This window comes from Muntiacus reevesi, chromosome 7 (genome assembly GCF_963930625.1).
Source record: "Muntiacus reevesi chromosome 7, mMunRee1.1, whole genome shotgun sequence".
NCBI lineage: Eukaryota > Metazoa > Chordata > Mammalia > Artiodactyla > Cervidae > Muntiacus > Muntiacus reevesi.
In genome coordinates, this window is record NC_089255.1 from 53,887,776 (window position 1) to 53,909,307 (window position 21,532).

General features: G+C 35.6%; 1 protein-coding gene across 2 annotated transcripts in view; it reads right to left on the bottom strand.

Annotated features, from left to right (window-relative positions):
- Positions 1-21,532, bottom strand: part of UNC13C (unc-13 homolog C) — a 621,734-nt gene that overhangs the window by 184,189 nt on the left and 416,013 nt on the right. For both annotated transcript variants that reach the window (XM_065940669.1, XM_065940670.1), the window contains one exon: positions 15,160-15,245. In XM_065940669.1, coding sequence (XP_065796741.1) covers positions 15,160-15,245 — 86 coding nt within the window. The remainder of the gene's footprint in view (positions 1-15,159; positions 15,246-21,532) is intronic.

The following is a 21,532-nucleotide window of genomic DNA, read 5'->3' on the forward strand; positions in this document are numbered from 1 at the left end:
GAACTTCCAGATGTTCAAGCTGCTTTTAGAAAAGGCAGAGGAACCAGAGATCAAATTGCCAAAATCCGCTGGAACATCAAAAAAGCATGAGAGTTCCAGAAAAACATCTATTTCTGCTTTATTGACTATGCCAAAGCCTTTGACTGTGTGGCTCACAATAAACTGTGGAAAATTCTGAAAGAGATGGGAATACCAGACCACCTGACCTGCCTCTTGAGAAACCTGTATGCAGGTCAGGAAGCAACTGGACATGGAACAACAGACTGGTTCCAAATAGGAAAAGGAGAATATCAAGGCTGTATATTGTCACCCTGCTTATTTAACTTATATGCAGAATACATCATGAGAAACTCTGGGCTGGAAGAAGCACAAGCTGGAATCAAGCCAGCCGGGAGAAATATCAATAACCTCAGATATGCGGATGATACTACCCTTACGGCAGAAAGTGAAGAAGAACTAAAGATCTTCTTGATGAAAGTGAAACAGGAGAGTGAAAAAGTTGGCTTAAAGCTCAACATTCAGAAAACTAAGATCATGGCATGCGGTCCCATCACTTCATGGGAAATAGATGGGGAAACAGTGGAAACAGTGGCTGATTTTACTTTTCTGGGTTCCAAAATCACTGCAGACGGTGATTGCAGCCATGAAATTAAAAGACGCTTACTCCTTGGAAGGAAATTTATGACCAACCTAGACAGAATATTAAAAAGCAGAGACATTACTTTGCCAACAAAGGTCAGTTTAGTCAAGGGTGTGGTTTTTCCAGTGCCATGTATGAATGTGAGAGTTGGGACTATAAAGAAAGCTGAGCGCTTAAGAATTGATGCTTTTGAACTGTGGTGTTGGAGAAGACTCTTGAGAGTTCCTTGGACTGCAAGGAGATCCAACCAGTTCAGCCTAAAGGAGATCAGTCCTGGGTCTTCATTGGAAGGATTGATGTTGAAGCTGAAACTGCAATACTTTGGGCACCTGATGCGAAGAGCTGATTCATCGGAAAAGACCCTGATGCTGGGAAAGATTGAGGGCAGGAGGAGAAGGGGATGACAGAGGATGAGATGGTTGGATGGCATAACCGACTCGATGGACATGGGTTTGGGTGGACTCTGGGAGTCAGTGATGGACAGGGAGGCCTGGCGTGGTGCGGTCCATGGGGTCACAAAGAGTTGGACACGACTGAGTGACTGAACTGTACTGGTCCAGGGAAAACAAGTGCTCTAACAAGAAAAGGTTCTTTATCTGGTATTCTTGGGTCCCTGGGAAAAGTCTAACAAAAATTCTGTGGGTGATTTACATACATGTCCCTGAAAGGATATATGGGCATTTCTCATGTATATGTTATGGGCATCTTTCTGATAATAGAGCTTGCATATTTCATCAGATTCTCAAAAGCCTTAAAAAACTTAGTTAAGAGTAGTGGTGTTCAATCCTGGATATATACTAGAACTCCCTGTAGTTTGGTCTCCTCTAAACAATTGCTGTGTGACTTTCGGCAAAATAATTAACCTCTCTGTGCCTCAATTTCTTCATGTATAAAATGGAGCTAAAGTAATAGTACTTTCCTTTTGGGATTGTTATGAAGTTCAAATAAGTTAATATTTGCATATTTTTTAAAGAAGGGCCTGGTAAGTGCTAAATAGATGATTGCTAAATAAGATTATAAACTTGGGGTATTTTTTTTTTTTCCATTTGAGGATCTAGTCCAGGTGACTCTAACTACAGCCAGGGATGAAAATCACTGTTCTGTAATGAAAAGAGAGCAAGAGACAGACGAGAGCCTTTCTTGAGAGTGTGGGGTTTATTTCATCTCAAGGAAGCAGACTTCCCTTCCCTGAGGAGCTTAGCTTAGAAATTAGAGAGAGCTAACAACAAGAGCCCTGGCATCTTGGAAATGAATTTGTCTTCAAAAAACCTCAAGAAGTGATTCATCCTGACCCTCTTTCTTGTGGTAGGGATAGGGGCTAAAGGAAAGCAGTAAAAGGAAGAAGTTGGTTTTATCCCCACTGATTGCGACTTTTGTTTAAAAATCAATAAAATAAAAGCCTGTCCTAATACAAAAAAATTCTAATATTATCAATAAATGATCAGAGGCAAATACTAACTCTGTGAGTAAGCCAGCCTTCCAAGTGGCAGCAGTGACCCTTACCTACTGGAGTTCATGCTCTTGTACATCCCTTCCTACACTGAATATAGCTAAACTGTGTGATCAATAAGATACTGCAGAAGAGACAAAGTCTAAATTCCCAGTTGAAGAATGGATGGTTTTGAACTGTGGTGTTGGAGAAGACTCTTGAGAGTCCCTTGGACTGCAAGGAAATCCAACCAGTCTATCCTAAAGGAAAGCAGTCCTGAATATTCATTGGAAGGACTGATGTTGAAGCTGAAACTCCAATACTTTGGCCACCTGATTCAAAGAACTGACTCATTTTAAAAGATGCTGATGCTTGGAAAAATTGAAAGCGGGAAGAGAAGGGGACAATAGAGGATGAGATGGTTGGATGGCATCACCAACTTGATGGACATGAGTTTGAGTAAGCTCTGGGAGTTGGTGATGGAGAGGGAAGCCTGGCATGTTGCAGTCCATGGGGTCGCAATAGTTAGATATGACTGCGCGTCTGAACTGAACAACAACCATCTAATGAACACAATACAGTACTCAGATCAGCATATTTTAAATAATTTTTACTGAAATCAGTTATAAGACTAGTTAGTAGATGATTACAGAGTGAGATTAATAATAGCATTATAAACACTTCTGAATACCTATTTTTCCTTTCCTGTTATTTAGAGGCCAAATAGTTTAGACATGTCTTAGATTAATTACCCACATCACTTACCCTCTTTGTCTACTCCAGAAATACAACACAAGTAGTTTCAGCCTAATCATCGGGGTATGGGGGAAATTCCAGAGAGGAAGAAACTGCAAAATATATTTATTCTAAGTGTGAGCAGGACTCAGGGTGCCCCAGTTTAGGTAATTTGAATGAACACTGATGCTTTCCTTCGAAGTAAAGATGAAAGGAGGCAAGAAATTCCTAAGTGTCTGGGAAATAACATAGTTGGAAGATGAAAAGCAGAGTCAGGTAAGCTTCATGTCTAGTTTCCATTTTATTTCCTGTTGTTTGTACCCACTTCCAGTTCATGAGAGTAAGCATTTATTTTGCCATCCCTACCCCTCCCAGTTTTAAGTTTTAATTCTTTTACTTCCTTATTCTGATTTCAGGTCTTTTGGAAGGGATAAGCAAGATGTCCCAAACACCTTAGTGTATTCAATCTGTTGGAAAATTCTGAGTGTACCAGATGTTTGAGAGGATAATAAAGATGGGGTCAAGTCAGGTGGGGGGTGCGAGGAAAGAATAAGACAAGTGGAGGAAGGTGGAGCTGAAATGTATTTGTCTACCTGGATCTTGCCCCCCCCCCCTTTTTTTAAACATTTATTCTCAATGATTTCTATTTACCCATTAAATTCCATGGGGGATGGCAGCTAAAAAGGTTTTAGACCTTATAGAATAACTTGACAGCTGATTTGTACTAACCAGCCTGTGAAATCTGTTTGATGGATAAAATTTGACTCTATCTCATAGAAGTAGAGTTTTACCATATGCTTTGTGTGCTGTGTTTGCTAATGTGAAATAGACTGTCATATGTTGGAAAGCCTTTGGCTAAGAGTTGAATCTCAAAGGCTTCCATGATGAAAGATATCTTGATGAACTGAAGCTTCACCATGCTGCTGTTCAAATATCAATATGAACAATTCAAGTAATGAATAATGCACTTTAATACAGAATGCACTGGAAACATACAGAAAGCTTTACCAATGTGCAGTCCCTGGCATTAACATAGATGAAAATCACTTTGAATTCTGTAGTTAACCCACACACATATTCATATGCACACTATTTTCATGCACTTTGGATTTTCATTGAATGACTAATGAGTCAGATATGTGTTGAGGATTGAATCTGTCAACATGGTCCCTTTCCCCAGAGAGCTCAGAATTTCACATACTTGAGACCGTCACTGGTAAGATCATTCTACTTAATTAAAAATATTCTGTAAAATATATATGAAGCATGCTGTATAGTTAAATGTGGGAAATATTGTTATGCAAAGCTTTACCAAAATCCCCAGTTAAAGTCACCCTGATGAGAACAATAAAATATAAACAAATGGTAAAGCTGTTAATAGCTATCCACTTTCTATAACATTTGGCTTTTGAGGATTATGGTACAAAAAAACATTTAATGTCTCAAAATGCGTTGATTTTCTCTCTATTTAAAGAAAGATGTAAACACAATAGGAAATTTATTTGCCCCTGTTGAAATTTGACTCCAAGGCAAAAAAATGAAAAATGACTTGACATAAATGGTGTATATGTTTCCGGTTTTCTTTTTATTAGGACATTAAACATAATAAGGGACTTTTTCATTCTTTTGTAATGGAGGTTCACCTTCTTCTATGTTACTGAATATTCCACGGACTTTTCTTAGGTTAACCTAAGAACTGTATGCCTACACTGCTGAGTCAACAATATCTTTCTTGTCATGTTATTCCTATTGAGTTTCAAGCTAATGAATTTGGCCCAGTACTTTCCCTTTGTCCCTTAATTTTCTTGAAAATTTCTATTAAATTCTCTTCTTTTAAAATTTATTATTTTAAGTCTTTTCTTTCTCTTTACTTAAAAATGTAAAAAAAAAAATGATATTCACAAATCAGTCTGCTCCTTGAACTTGTTTTTCTTTCCTAATTTGTTGTTACATAGTTGATGCAACCATACTAGTTCTCCATTTTATCTTTTCATTATAAGGCACATTCTTCTGAGTTACTTAAGTATCTTAAAAAATCACTGTGCATTCATCAGTCAGAATGGCCATCATGAAAAAGTCTACAAATAGAAAGTACTGGAGAGGGGTGGAGAAAAGGGAATATTTCAACACTTTTGGGGGGATGTCAATTGGCGCAGCCACTATGGAAAACAGTATTGAGGTTCCTTCAAAATATCTAAAAATAGAGTTGCCATATAATCTACCAATCCCACTCCTGGGCATATATCCAGAAAAGACAAAAACTTTAATTTGAAAAGATACACACACCCCAGTGTTCATAGCAGCATTATATAATTCAACAGTCAAGACATGGAAGCAACTGAAATGCTCATCAACAGACAAATGGATATAGATAATAATATCATATGTCTAAGAAATTATCATACCAAGTGAGATAAGTCAAAGACAAATGTCATACAAAATCACTTACATGCAGAATCAAAAAAAAAAAAGATACAAATAAACATATTTACAAGATAAAAACAGACTCACAGACATAGAAAGCAAACCTATGGTTACCAAAGGGAAAACTGAATAGGTTGGGATTAGCAGATACACAATACTATATATAAAATAGATAAATAAAAGGACCTATATTGTATAGCACAAGAGCTATGTTCAATAACTAGTAATAACTTATAATGGAAAAGAATCTGAAAACACACACATATATATATTCAAATAACTGAATCACTTTGCTATATACCTGAAACTAATACAACATTGTAAATCAACTATAATTAAAAATATCATTGTGTATTCAGGTCATCAATGGAAGAAGGTGCTATGTGGATTATACATTTCCTGGATTAGAAGTTCTTAAACTTTAGCATGCACCAGAATCACTTGGAGGTCTTATTTTAAAAAAACAACAAAAAACACATGGCTAGGCTTCAATCTGAAACAACAGGTGTGGGGCAGATCCAAGAATTTGCATTTCTAACATTTTTCCCAGATGACACTGATGCTTACTGGTCTGGGACCCACACTTTGAGAACTACTGGCCCGGGCATCAGGAAAACTTAAAAAGTACCAGCAAATACATTTTTTCCTTTATTTTGGGGGGTGTGGGGCAAATGTAATGTAATATAACATAATATACTATAATAGACTCTCCCAAATAAACTGCCACATCTAAGTTGATACATCCATCCAGAAATATTTCAGTTCATGAACTATAATTTGAATGAATAGAACTTTTTTTTTTTTTTTGCAATAATGAGCACTGAGAATTGGTAACTATTTGTTTTTGGTTTTATTTGTTGTCTAGTAATCTAGACTTGAAATTCTGTGTGAAGATATGTCAAAACAAATTAGTTCGTAGAAAACCACGTGGGGATTGATAAATAGAGTGTGATTGAAGAGGTATTTCATAATTTGTCAGGGAAGCAAAACTGTACTTCATTGTAATCCTAACTTCTCTTACGACACACAAATGCATGAGGAACACACACAGACACAGTTCATGTGGGTAAATGAAAGGGATTTAGGGTTTTCCCACATGTGTGAGTACTAAACCTTTCCAGAACTGTGGGGGAAATAATTATTGGGACTGCATACTTAGATGGGAAAAAATGAAAACAGTCACAGACTATATTTTCTTATGCTCCAAAATCATTGCAGATGGTGACTGCAGCCATGAAATTTAGAGGTCCTTAGAAGAAAAGCTTGGTCCTTGGAAGAAAAGCTATGACCATCCTAGACACCATATTAAAAAGCAGAGACATTACTTTGTTGACAAAGATTCATGTAGTCAAAGGTATGGTGTTTCCAGTAGTCCAGTGTGGATTTAAGAGTTGGACCATAAAGAATGCTAAGCACTGAAGAATTGATGCTTTTGAACTGTGGTGATGAAGAAGACTCTTGAGAGTCCCTTGGACTGCAAGGAGATCAAGCCAGTTAATCCAAAAGGAAATCAATCTTGAATATTCATTAGAAGGACTGATGCTGAAGGTAGAAGGTCCAATACTCTAGCCACCTGATGCGAAGAGCCAACTCATTGAAAAAGACCCTGGTGCTGAGAAAGACTGGAGGCAGGAAGACAAGGGGTCAACAGAGGACAAGATGGTTGGATGGCATAACCGACTCAATGGACATGAGGTTGAGTAAGCTCCGGGAGAGGGTGAAGGACAGAGAGGCCTGGCATGCTGCAGTCCATGGGGTTGCAATGAGTCAGACACGACTGAGCGACTGAACAACAATATACCTAGAATATATTTCTCCTTTATGTGAGTGGTTATATCAGGTCATGTGATTGTGCTGAATTGTGACTGGAAATTAGAGTTTGGGAATGGAAACTATATCTTTGCTTTTGTTTGTTTATAGCCATAGGCTTATATTCCTGCCTGCATTCATTGATTCACAACATTTTTATTAAGGGCCAGTGAATGGGAGGGAGAATAGGGAGAGTCATACAAAGACAAATAAAAGCTTAGCGCATGGTGGGTGAAGTATTTGTAATATATAATACAAGGATAGATGGTACAGTAGGAAGTATAATGGGGAAATAACTAAGGAGTACTTATCCCCAATAACCTCAGGGAAGACTTGACAGAAGTAATGTCTGAATTGGACTTTTAAGAATGCATGAGTCTTTGCTGGGAATGGCAAGTAAGAACAAGCCTGAAAAGAGATGGGGGGCATCATGCACATGTACTAAAGCAGAAACATAGAAGGATTTCAGGGAAATTTTAAATAGTTGCATGTAGCTAGAGCATACAGTATGTGTACAGAGGAAACTATTAAGCATGAGGGCTGAAATCAGGTACAGAAAGGAGAGGAGGGAATGGGTATAAGTCATGCTAAGAAATCTGAACTTTTTCCAGTGGTCTGGGAGGCATCTACAAAGAAAGAATCATAACCGTGAAAGTGGGAGCAGGAAAGATAATGTATCTGAACAAGAACCAAAGTAAGAATCTCAGAAAAATTTTAAAAAGCACTCATATATAGAGCTTTTATTATAAATTTGCTAATAGGATTCAGAGAAGAGGTCAACTATGACGTCCTAGTTTTCATTAGTCAATCCTAAAGAAATTCATTCCTGAATATTCATTGGAAGAACTGATGCTGAAACTGAAGTTCCAATACTTTGACTACCTGATGCGAAGAACTCACTCATTGGGAAAGACCCTAATGCTGGCAAGGACTGAAGGCAGGAGGATAAGGGCATGACAGGGGATGAGACAGTTGGATGGCATCACTGACTTGATGAACATGAGTTTGAGCGAGCTCCAGGAGTTGTAATGGATAGAGAAGCGTGGCATGCTGCAGTCCCTGGAGTTGAAAAAATCAGACATGACTGAGCAACTAAACTGAACTGAATTTTCAGCTGAAGCAATTGTACTGTTTCAGTTCAGTTCAGTCACTTAGTCGTGTCTAACTCTTTGCGACCAGTACTGTTTATAAAGCTATTTTATAACATCAGGAATGTAGAACTGTCCTAAAGTAGTGTTGAACTGTAGCTATTGCCAAATTACCTAATCTGAACAAAACAGTTTTCAGTACAAGAAAATAACTTATTAGTCATATGAAATATAGGATATAATTTATTCAGGTTTAAGACATTATCCATTAAAAGTTAATATTTTATCAATAAGTATTGTGATACTTCTTTGAGTCATTCAACAGTTGTCTGTTTCTGGGCAAAAGTAATAGTGAAGAGTCTCAATAGGATAAGGGAAAGCCACCTGTCATCTCTTCCTAGTTTAGCAACATCAACATCTCTGATATTTACGGCAATGTCTGTACCTGTGAGGAGTGTTGAAACAGCAAAGGACATCAAACAGGCTGAGATCTACTATGGTGATAAAGAGAGACCAGGAGAGCCTCTACAAAGTGCTGCCAATCTCGGCTCCAGCCAGAGTCTTTGAAGAATACGGAGGCACTGCTTTAATCTTTGTCATTCCAACACCATTAAGAAAGCTTAAGAGTAGGAAACAGGAGATGAAAGCAATCAGCTTTCTCCAGGGAGGTTTTACTGACTGTGGAAATTAGTCAGAAGCTAATCTTTTCCACCAAAAAATGAAGATCAAGATAAATTGACAATCAGTGATTTGTGAGAGTATACTTGAAAATTAGCAGAAAATTGCTGATAGGAAGACAAGAAAGATGACAAGTATGAAATAACAGTTTGAGGTAGACTAGGTATGAGGTAAACCAGAAAGATGTTAAGGACAAGACTATTTTAAGGGAGGCTACAGAAATTCAGGGGCCAACAGATCAGTTCTCTCAGTAGAACCAAGGTCAGTGAGGCCAGGAGAGACGTGACTACAAGCTTTGTGTTCTCATTGTTCTGTGCCGACAAGGACAAGGGCAATGTTCTTTAATGTACAAGGTGGCCTGGGAACTGTATGGGGGTGAAGGGCAAAAAAAATTATACTTTTCGAGTGAAGGCCCCCCAAAATAAGAGAGTAAGACATTCTAAAGATATTCACTATGCAAATACTCAAATTCACACACCAAGAGAAGACATTATGCGAAAACGGTGAGAGCAAAGTTTACAGCACAGTTGTACTTATTAAGATGATGAGACAGTGAAAAATTACAAAGGCAGTCTGATAATCTTCACCCATTGGTGAGGACCAACGTGATAACTAAGCAGCAGACAAGAAAAATTGGTGATAAAAAGATGGAATGTCCAGAACCAATACCACCATCACCCCCCCACCCCCACTGCCCAGTGTTGAAGCCTTGCTGCTACTAGTTGTGAGGTACACTAACCAGATGCCTGGTACATCTCAGATTTTGTTAGAAATGGAGAGAACCACCCACTCTGCCCCCCAAAAGGTCTACTTAATCAGAACTTTCATTTTAACAGGGTTCTCAGGGACTAGCGTACACATTAAAGTTTGAGGAGCTCTGAACTGGGAGATTTTACTAAGGCCAGGTGAAAGATGATTGTATTTTGTATGTTATAATTAATTCCATTTCTGCCTAAGTTAATTAAGTAAAACAGTCACTTTTAAGTAATTTATTTTCAATGATTTTTACAATTAGTTTTCTATTCAAAGATTCATCTGAGAAACTGGTAAATGACTTAGACACCCCTCTCCCATCCCGCCCACTCACCCTTACATGTAGACGTAATTTCAGGATACAGTTTAAAGCCCAGCCACAAATCCCAAGTTAAGAAGTAGTGGTTAAAGAATCCCAAGCACTCTTCTACAGAACTGCTAATTAAAAACCACCTGAATGTTTGCGGACCCAATCCACCATCTGGCTTCTCTCTTGGGGCCTAGCAGGGTTTCTTTTAATAAAGACTTTGAAAACACCAACATATGTTTACACACTTTAGCCCTGAACCGGACTGCCCCGTTATAAGAATTGCCAGGCAACCAAGTTCTACCCATACCAAGATGACAGATACAACGTCAGCTGCCAACTGGAAGTCCTAATTAAGGCTTTCAGTCACTTTTAGGCATCTAGATATTTTGGTAGTATTGTAAATTATCTGCAAGGTTTGGTTTACTAAATCCTAATCCTCAAGATTGTGATAATGGCTAATATTTGAATACTTATTATACACTCGATAAGTAGCCCCTTCTCACCCCCAAATCTATCTCTCTTTCTCCCTAAAATAACTTTATAAGGTAGGTATTTTTGTCCCTAATGTTAAAATATGGAAACTGAGACTTACTATGATAACTTATCCAAAATTATAGATAATAAGTAAGTAGAAACTAGTGGAGCCAAAATTCACATATAGATCTAACTTATTGCAATCTTAGAACTTTACCAGTCAAGCTAAAGACTATAAGAGTCTTTAGAATAACTTATTTAGGAAAAAAACTGCAAAACTAACTCCATTTCATTATAAAATGAAATATTTCATCAAATATTTCATTTGATGCAATGTTTCTTCCATTTTTTGTTACTACATTACTTTTTTCCCAGAAAGTACATCTTAAAAAAAATCTGTAAAATAATTTACTCTGATTTATTCAGCAAATTATCACCATAATGATCAATTTCTGCCTATCACACTTATAAATGATTAATGTCAAATAGGAAAACAAAATAAGATGTCTCATATAGACTAAGTTGGGAGAAAATTCACTTCATTTTTAAATTAATTATTCTTTTTGTAGCAGCTGATGAGTTTATCAAGTAAAGCAAAAAGCTGCATCAAAAAGCCTGAAGTCTATAAATTTTAACTGATTCTTCTCTGCTGACCTGACTTCATCGAGGTTTTACTTACAACTTGAGCTCAGAAGCTTTAATCATAAGACAAACTATGTAGCTTAAATTATATAACAACATGGAATCTTTCTAGGTCAATAGCCTGAAGCAGTCATCCACAGTAAATTAATTTTACAACATTCTATAAGGCAAATAGGGAGAGTAAGACGTCACCATGTAGAGAGGCCTGCCAGGAGAAGGTTTTCAAGTTATGCCCTCTACTCTGTGAGGTAGTCCTAGTCTTCATTTCCTCCAACAATATTATTTATGTCACATTTATATTTTAAAGGGCACAAGAAGAAGCTATCTATAGATGGAAATGGTGAAAGGGAAGGAGAGAGAGATAGGGAACAGATGAGCATGGATTTGTAAACACTTTACCAGAAGTTTTAAACCTTAAATGACCCCTAAAGAAGACTATTTTGAGATTTTAACAGATTTTTATTCCTTATAATAATAACGGTATCCTCCCACTAGCATACTACTTTCCAGTTGTCAAAGAACATTTAAAGTATGATGTAAACCTCACCCTGTCCTAGGAACTCGTATTACCTCTTTTTGAAAGGAAAATTCACATTTGAAGAGGTTATATATTAATCGCCAAGCTGGTGTAGCTCTTGAGTGAGAAAACTCTTGGAAACTAGGTTTTCCAGGCTCAGATCTCTATCAATACTACAAATGTTAAATTTGAACCTAAGTATTCAGCCTTGTCTCCAAGGTTCTTTCTATAGGGTTGTCTTATCTGTAATTCAAGTAGACTAACACAGACTGAGTTTCCATCAAGGTGCAGTGAATACAAAGATAACAAATACAATCTTTGCACTCAAAAGCCTTCTCATGTGGTATGGAAGAAGGTGTAATACATAAACCAGGAACTGCAATTCCTCATGACTTCCTTAGAGTATGTGTGAATGTGCAAAGTAGTGAACTGGACACCTTAAGCAGATGAACTGCATGGAATGTGAATTAAATCTCAATACAGCAGCTAATAGGAAGTCAAACAAACAAACAAAAAATACATTAAGAAAAAGATTCTTGTCTCCAAAAACCTAAGATAGCCACAGGGTTATTAATTACCATTGACTTTGGATCTGACTTTCAATAATACAATCTCAGCATTTTGGAGTACTGTTTTTGTACGAAACTATTAACCTCTAGTCAATAAACATTCAAAGTTATGGTGCTTTATGTGTAGCATTCCTAATTTCATTGTTGTTTCAAGTAAACATTGAATTTTTGAGATTTACTTTCCTAACATAAATATTTTACTTAGCTGACTGAAATGACTACTTATTTTTCTAAAGCAAAGGGAACATAAAATAGAATATCCAATAGCTGCACTAATGTTGTTATGTAAGCAAAGATAGAGAGGTCCTGCCCAAACAAAACACGCCCTGCTGGCAGAACCACTGTGGAGCAGTTCCAAAGAGCCAAGCTCCTGTGAGGTGTGGGCAGGATCCTGCCGCCCACTGCCCAGCCTTTGGCTCAGTGTGAACTTTTCATTTTGTAGGTGAGGACAATGAAACACAAAGGTGTTGCCGTCTTCGAGTGTACCCAACATCACACAGAAAACGCTCACAAGCGGAAGTTTCCCCACCCACCGCTCCACTGAGCTGGGATTACCTGGGAAAGGCTTCACTGCCTCAACACACAGAGATTAAGTAGGTTCTATCTACTAGATATCGTTCTAGGCAATATAGGTATGTTGATAAAAATCACAGACAAAAAATACACATGGTGGTACAGAAGACAGATAAGAAGTAAGCCTGAGTAACTAAACAAATAGGATAGTAATTAGTTGTTAGGCAGAGGGTTAAAATAAGGCTATTCATGGAGGTGACTTTAGATTCTGAGCAAGTGCCGTTAAATTGAGCCCCATAGGGCTGTTGGTGAAGATGGTGGGAAGAGAAATTCAGGCATTAGACCAGCTGGCAAAAAATGCCTGAAGGCAGGAATGAGCTTCAAGTGTGTGAGTAAAGTAAAGGAATCCATGATAATTCTTTGTGTCTGATTTAAGTAACTGGATGGATGGTGGTGCCAGTAGTTGTAATCGGGAGGCAAGGGAAAGGAGCAGGGTTTGACAGGGGAGATTAACAATTCTACACTGAAGTGCTACAGTCCATGTGGTCGCCAACAGTCCGACATGACTGAGCGACTGAGCTGAACTCAATAGGCAATCAGGAGGGTGGTGACGTGTCAGGGGCAGGACGAGGGGAGTAAATGCTCTCTGAAGAAACTTGCTGGTCTAGTGGTCTGGTGGTTACTGCCTGACTGAAGAAGCTTACGATGCATTTTGGATCCCAAAGAGACAATCAAAACAGGGTGGTATAAAGGATGTGTTTGAGAGGAGGCAGAGATAGAGAAAGCAGGATTGATTAATACAATAAAAAAGGAATGCTTCACTGCAGAAAAAGGAGTTTGCATCTCTGAGCAAGTTGTGATGTAATTTTAAGGATAAACCCTAATTTATTTAATTAGATTTTACCAGAAAACAGGTATTAAAATCTACTGGGTACCTTCTTTTCTGAATAAGGAAAAGTACAGTATGTTTTCCTCTGTGAGGCCTAGTAGCAAGCTTACATTTTAGTAACACTAAACAACAACAACAACAACAACAGTGAGCACCAACCCCACCAATCTATCTTCCATGCTGATGTCTGTTCTTAGTTGCCTGTGTGAATAGGACACATCCCTCCTGAAGTTCTCTATGGGCTCTTATTTCTATTATCAGAGAATTAAACTCCTCACCATGGCCCATAAGGCACTGCATGCTGGTTCCTGCCAATTCCTCCAGCCTCATTTCTTGCTACCTCTTGCTCACAGAATCAGCTAAATTCTCTTCTCAAATACACCTTGTGCTCATTCTACTTGCTAATGCACTGTCCTCAACCAGGAAGAGACAGAGATGCTTCCTGCTCATCCATTCCCAAAGTGAACTCCTACTTATAACTTCAGTTCTTTGTCAAGATAACACTTCCTCAGAGGAGGTTCCTCTAGAAAACCTGCCTTACCCCTTGTCCCAAGTCTGACTTCAGAGTTTCACCTCTAGATAGCCCATCATCTTTCAGTTCAGTTCAGTTGCTCAGTCATGTCCAACTCTTTGCAACCCAATGGACTGCAGCATACCAGGCTTCCCTGTCCATCACAAACTCCCAGAGTTTACTCAAACTCCCCAACCATCTCATCCTCTGTCATCCCCTTCTCCTCCTGCCTTCAGTCTTTCCCAGCATCAGAGACTTTACAAATGTGTCAGTTCTTCACATTAGGTAGCCAAAATATTGGAGTTTCAGCTTCAGCATCAGTCCTTCCAATGAACACCTAGGACTGATCTCCTCTAGGATGGACTGGTTGGGTCTCCTTGCAGTTCAAGGGACTCTCAAGAGTCTTCTCCAACACCTGACTATCCCACATGGTGACCGTTTGCATATTTGCAGCTGTCCTCCATAATATTGTCGAGGGCAGGGACCATGGCCAGTCTGTTCACTGTTGTATCTTCCATACTGAGTGTAGTCTGGGTATTTAGCATCTAGGGCCTTAATATACATTGAATAAGTGCAAAGAAAACTTTCTATAAGATTTTAAGTTCCTAGAGAGCAGGAACCCCAGGCTGGTTAAACATTCTATCTTCACCTCTAAACACAATATTGGGTGCTCAAAGAAACTTACAGTTTTTCAGCTGAGAGCTGTATCTGCCTTGCTTTACATTCTGTGATTTCAGTATATTGAAAGTGGAATTTCTGGTGAAGTGTCCTGCCATTGTCCTTGTACTAGCTTTGGCCAAATTTTAACCTGTCCATTCTAAAATACAATTTCTAAGTCTATAAAGACAAATATCTGAACAAATATCACTCATCCACCCTCTTGATGTGATCTGATTTATGCCATAAAGTATTCCTGCATCTAAACCTTGTCCTACAAATTAAATACTCACTATTACCCTGCAACTTAAACCATTTGATTAAAAATATATGTATCTCTTCAGTAGTTTTAAATACTTTGTGATCATTATCTTTCTACATTGTGAAAATAAGTTTTAGAACTAAACTAATCACAACAATCAATGTTTTGATGCATTGATTCTTCACATTTAAAACCAAGAACACAAAATCAGAATTTAACTAAAACTCATATTCTAATAAGTTTAAATATTTGTAATTACCTTCTAGTGCATATTTCATATCCTGAGCAAAAAGTGTCCACATAATTTCAGCACTTATTTTTCCCATGTTCAGCTCTTGAGGAAACCTAAAACCAAACATATACATTAGTAGATCAAAAAGAAAAAACATGTGACTGAGAAAAGAATACACTTTACATTACACATATATCACAATCATTATTATATAGTTTATAAATATTTTTACTTATGAGATTTCTCTTTATCAATTTCAATGGTATGGAAAAAAGCTACACGAGTGTTGCTTTTATCACAACAGCCAATTTTCTTGAAGCAAACTTGAATGCTTCCATTCTGTTCTGTGCTTAGTCATTCAGTTGTGTCCGAATCTTTGTGACCACATGGACTGTAGCTGCCATTCTGTATTTGCTTAAAGTAAACTATTTCATCAAGATTCCTTACTCCTCTGGTGAAACGGTCCATGGTAGACCCCATTAGTCAGGATTTCAGAATTACCAGGCAGGCTGTGTTTTTTAGATCAAACAAGCTTAAGCCAAAGACAATATTCCTACTGCTGCTGAATATGAATTCTGTTTGTATGTGTTTTCAATCTCATGATAAGGCTCAAAGTAATGTAAGCTCAGTGAAAATAATTTCATTCATTATAAACACTCAGCCCTTGATAGTACATAAGAAAGTATGTTCTGTTCTGACAAATATATATATATTAAATTTTATGCATATTATTTATAAAATGCACACATATATATCTATATACATATAAACAAATATATATAATACATATATATTACACATATATACACACAATACATATATATATAATATTAATATATATAATATATATAATACACAATAATGTATGTATATGTATATAAGGATGTGTATATATATATACATATACACACAAACACAGACACATACATATATATGTAAAGTAACAAAAGCAGCTCTCACATTCACTTATATCTTTGAGTCCAAATCAAAAAAAGAAAAAAAAATGAATATAATCCTGAATGGGATATAAAGAATTAAATAAATAAATATGACCTCAGGACAACCAACCTCAACAAACAAAAGACCATGGTTCCTACATACTACTTCACTAAAGCAAAGTGTGTTTTAGCAAATGTTCTTTCCAACTCCCATCTATCAATTTATCTAATAATTTCAACTGATACTTTAAAACTTAAATGTGGAAGTATATTTATTAAGTACTTAAACTCTGAACACTTTCTATGATCAAAAAATTAATATAACCTACATATACACAAAATTCATTTTCAACAATAAATTTTACTCTATTAATATAAAAATAACCTTAAACAAGTAATGTATTTCAAAAGGTTTCATTTGCAGATAGCTATAGACATCCCACAATTTGTAGTATGTTTATTTTTATGTAATATATGCACAGCATCAACACTATAAATGTATAATTAGACTGATTAAGCTCATAAAATGATAAAATTTATTATGTTAATTTTTTTGAATCCAGAAAAAAGAATGTATTAATTAAGTGTATGGTGGTCTGATACAAAAAACAAAGACACTGTACAAAAAAGTAAACTAAACCACATTCTCTCTCATAAAATTGATGTGGAAATCCTCAAAAACAAGTGACAAATTCAATCTTGCAATATATACATGGATAATATATCATGACCAAGATACTTATCCCAGAAGTACAGGATGGGTTCAACACTGAAAAATGAATCAATGTAATGTATCACATTAACAGACTGAAGAGAAAAACTTTATCATCTCAACAGATGAGTAAAACATATTTGGCAAACCTCAACACTTGCTCATGCTTAAAAACAAAACAAACCACAAAACTATGAAAACTAGGAATTAAATTTCCTTAACCTTATAAAGAGAATCTGCAAAAAACCTACAACTAACATCATACTAATATAAGGATCAAGGCAATGGTTTTTACTCTCATTCTTCCTACTAAACATTGTACTGGAGCTCCTAAAGATTGCACATAGTCAAATAAAAGAACAATAAAAGAGGTATATAGACAGCAAAGGAAGAAACACTCTATTTGGAGAAAACAATAATATAAATCCTCAAAATACTACAAAATAGCTACTAAATAAGTTCAACAAGGTTACAGAATACAAAGTCAGATACAAAAATCACTATATTTCTATATTCTAGCAATGAACTATTGAAAATTGAAATCAAAATAACAGTATCATTTACAATAGCAACAAAATATATTAAATACTTAGGTATAAATCTAAGAATATATATGTACAAGATTTATATAAAGAAAACTGCAAAGTACTGAGGAGAAACATCAAATAAGACCTAAATAAATGGAGAGATATATTGTGTTCATGAATTGATATACTTAATGTCATTAGAATATTAATTCTCCCAAGCTGATTTACAGATTCAATGCAATCTCACGCAGAATTCAGCAGAAATTTTTCTGTGGAAATTAACAAGCTCATTCTAAAATTTACATGGTAAAGCAAAAGAAATAGAAGAGCAAAAATGGTGTTTATTAAAATAGCTGAAGGTTTTACATCACCTATCTTTATAGCTTACGATGAAACTATAGTAATTAAGACATTGTATCTTCAAGGTCAATTAATTTTCAATAAAATGTTACATTAATTCAATGGAGAAAAGGTAGTCTTTGCAATATGTCTGCTAGAGTAGTTAAATATCCCCATGCAAAAAAATAAAAAAGTAAACCTCGACCCAAACTTCACATCATACAAGGAAAAAAAAAAAAGACTCAAAATGAATCACAGACCTAAATATAGAACCTAAACTAAAGATTTTCTAAAGGAAAACACAGAAAATCTTATGATCTAGGATCAGGCAATGGTTACTTAGATCTGTCACAAAAAGTGCAAACCATAAAATACTGATATATTGGACTTTATGAAAATTAAAATCTGCTTTTCTAAAGATACTGTTGACAAAATGAGAAGAAAGGCAATTGACCTGCAGAACATATATCTGAAAAACGACATACCTGGAACAGACAAAGTACTTTCAAATCCCAATAATAATAATAAAAAAAAATTACCCAACAAAAAATGGGCAAGTGATCTGAATGATAATTGAGCAAAGAATATAATTAGATGGAAAATAAGCACAGGAAAATATGCTCAACATAACTAGTCACTAGGTACTTTCAAATTAAAATTATCATGTGACATCACTACATGTCTACTAAAACAGCTCAAAATAAAACAACACCTAACAACATCAAGGGCTGGTGAAAGTGTACAGACCCAGAGAAGTTTGAATTCTGATATAAAGCTGCTGAGAATGCAAAGTCTGAAAGTCCCTTTGGAGAGCAATTTGTCAATCAAGTTAAATATACACTTATCAACAGTCCAACTCCAGGCATTTATCCAAGAGAAATGGAACATATTTTTATAAAAACTATGTATGTTGAAAGTCATCCTTTCAGTCAATGAATGGATAAATAAACTGACCTATATTTGTAAAATTGAATCCACTAAGCAATAAAGAAGAATAAAAAACTGATACATGCAACAATGTGCATGAATCTATCATAAAGATACAAAGAAATTCACAGGGATAAAAAGTTCTAATAGTTAGGTTTGGGCAAGTAGAGAAGGGAATTGAATTCAAGGAGGCATAGGTACAAATAAACCTTCAATCAAGTTTGTAATATCTTACTTTAGAAAAAAATATAAAAATTTTATACCAGTAAAATAAGAGATAATATAATAAAAATGAGTGTTAACATGTTTAGCATTTAATAAGTAACATTAGTTAATAAGTCACTATTAATTGAAGGCTAAGTACTAAATAAAACACACACAATCCTTGCTCCTCAGAAGTCTACAACCTAGTAGTACAGATGGCAGTAAAAACAAACATATACATTACACATATATATACACGCACATATATATTATGTTCACACACACACACACACACGCACACACACGTGCGCGCACTTGATAAGTCCCACAAAGAAGCTAAAGCCTGAGAAGGTTGAGCTGGTTGTGGAAAAAAGTAGCTCTGGAAAACCAGGAGTTTGGAGAAAACTCCTCCTCCTCGTTACTGGTGCTCAGGGGCTGTGAGAGCAGCTTATTTTCAATGGAGGGTCACTCTGCAGCCTGCACAGAGATGGGAAGCAGCAGTATGAACAAGTTTGGCAAGAGAGGATTCGGAACTTCTGTTATCAAGCAGCAACAGTGACAGCAGACCTTGATGTATGCTGTGAGTGATGCTGACTGCCATGAGATCAAAGAAGAGCAACATGAGGAATAGGAACATGGATAGTAAATAGAAAAGGAGAATGCAGAACAGCAATGGTAGCTGAAAGGATGCAGAGGAGCTAGACCAGTGAACAAGGGCAAGAGCCAAAGATATCCTGAGTGACCTGTTTTCATATTCTGCTATCTACATTTGGGTTGATGTGATCTTAAGAAACAAGGATCACTACTATGTATAAAATAAACAACAAGGACTACCACCATATAGCACAGGGAACTATATTCAATAAAGGAAAAGAATTTGAAAATTTTATATATTTATAAATACATATATATACATATATATAACTGAACCATTCTGATGTACACCAGAAAGTAACACAACACTGTAAATTAACTATACTTTGGTTAAAGAAAAAAAACACGGATCACAAAGGAAAGGCACATAGTACTTACTTAGTGCTAAGTACAAATGACTCGACACAATAAAGCTAAGAGTATATGATGCAGAAGAATATCTGGTGCAATCATTCACAGAGGTTACTTGAAGAAAGTTAGATTTGTGTACTTTTCAAGGAGGAAAAAGATTAATTTGTGGAAGAGATAAGCTATGCACACCAGTTAATGGTTGTAATTACCATAAGAAAAGATTCTCAAAGCAACTTTTGAAATATTTTCCTTTAATCTAGACTTTTTAATCAGATAACTTCCAAACAGAGAATCTAAAATTAAGCTATTTGTGTCAGGATTTTCTCAGTTGCATAAGCAATGTCAAATTTGATTTTCATTCTTATGAAACTAAGGTTTAAGGGTTCTCATTATTACTGTTGAGGATTTAACAAAAACCTAAACCAAAACCAAACTGCCATTTAAAATAAAAACAGCATACTAGAAAAATATACACTAGATATATAAAAGGCAAAGGGATAATACTATTAATATAAGAAAAATTATTATAAATCTGAGGAAAAAGAGAAATATTAGAAAAATGACTGTGATTAATAGAAGATCTAAAAAGAAAAAAAAAACACCCCACAAAACCTAGCAAACATAGATAAGAGATTCTTACCACTCTAATTTCAAAGAAATTTCAATTAAAATAATAGCAAAATTTTTTACTAAGTACATTTCAGGCTAGAAAACAAGCAAAAAAAAAAAAAAGAAAGAAAGAAAAGAAAATTCAGGATGTCTGCATCTGATTTTCAAAAGCCTGACTCTCTACAAGTTTTCAGTTTTTATGCTACTCCAATACCTGAGTTATTTACACTCCCTTCTCTCCTGTGTCTCAGGATTCCCCCTCCATGGATGCATCATCATGGTGTTATATGAAATTACAGAATAATATGCAACTATTAAACAAAACGAGATTTGTCTGCCTGTACTGACATGAAAAGATAAATGTCAGGCAGTTTAAGCAAACAAGGCAAATTACAGATTAGTATACATACTATGAGCCTGTATTTTGTTAAAAAAAAAAAAAAGAATAAAAATAAATACTATTAAATGAATTTCTGTGCTTATATGTGCAGAAAATAGTAGTTGGAAACAATATGCCCAACTACTAAAAATTTGTAAGGCATGGGTAAAGGGAGTCTTATTTTGGTTTTATTTTTTTCTTTTCTTCACAAGAAATGATACATAAACATTAGAACTTTTATTTTCTACTTCAAATAGGCCTGTGAAGTTGAAGATGATTATTTTTAAAAATATGAACATTTACATGCATCCTGAAATAAAATCAAATGGAATTTTACTAAATACTATGTGATTATTTTAAAAAGCTAAATAACATTCATTTATTGCTCACAAAATTCATTTTGGTTGTTGTTATTCTCATTTTACAAATGAAGAGCTGGTAGTCAGAATTAGAGCCTTGAGCTGATTTTCCAAAGCTCATGAGCTCTCCAATAAACAAGTAGCAAATATTCAATTTTTTTTTCATACATACAATAAATATAACTTTGACTATACTCATTTTACACTTAGGAATATTAGGTATCAAGAAACATGTCCTAAAACATGAAATAAATCAATGACAGAATCAGATATAGAGCTTATGCTTCTTGACCATATTTTTTCATTCTTTTTATGACAATAATAGAAATTCCCAAACATTTATGATGTCCTTACAGCTAGCTCTTTTATTTTGTTTAAACAGATTGATTTTGCTTTAAAAT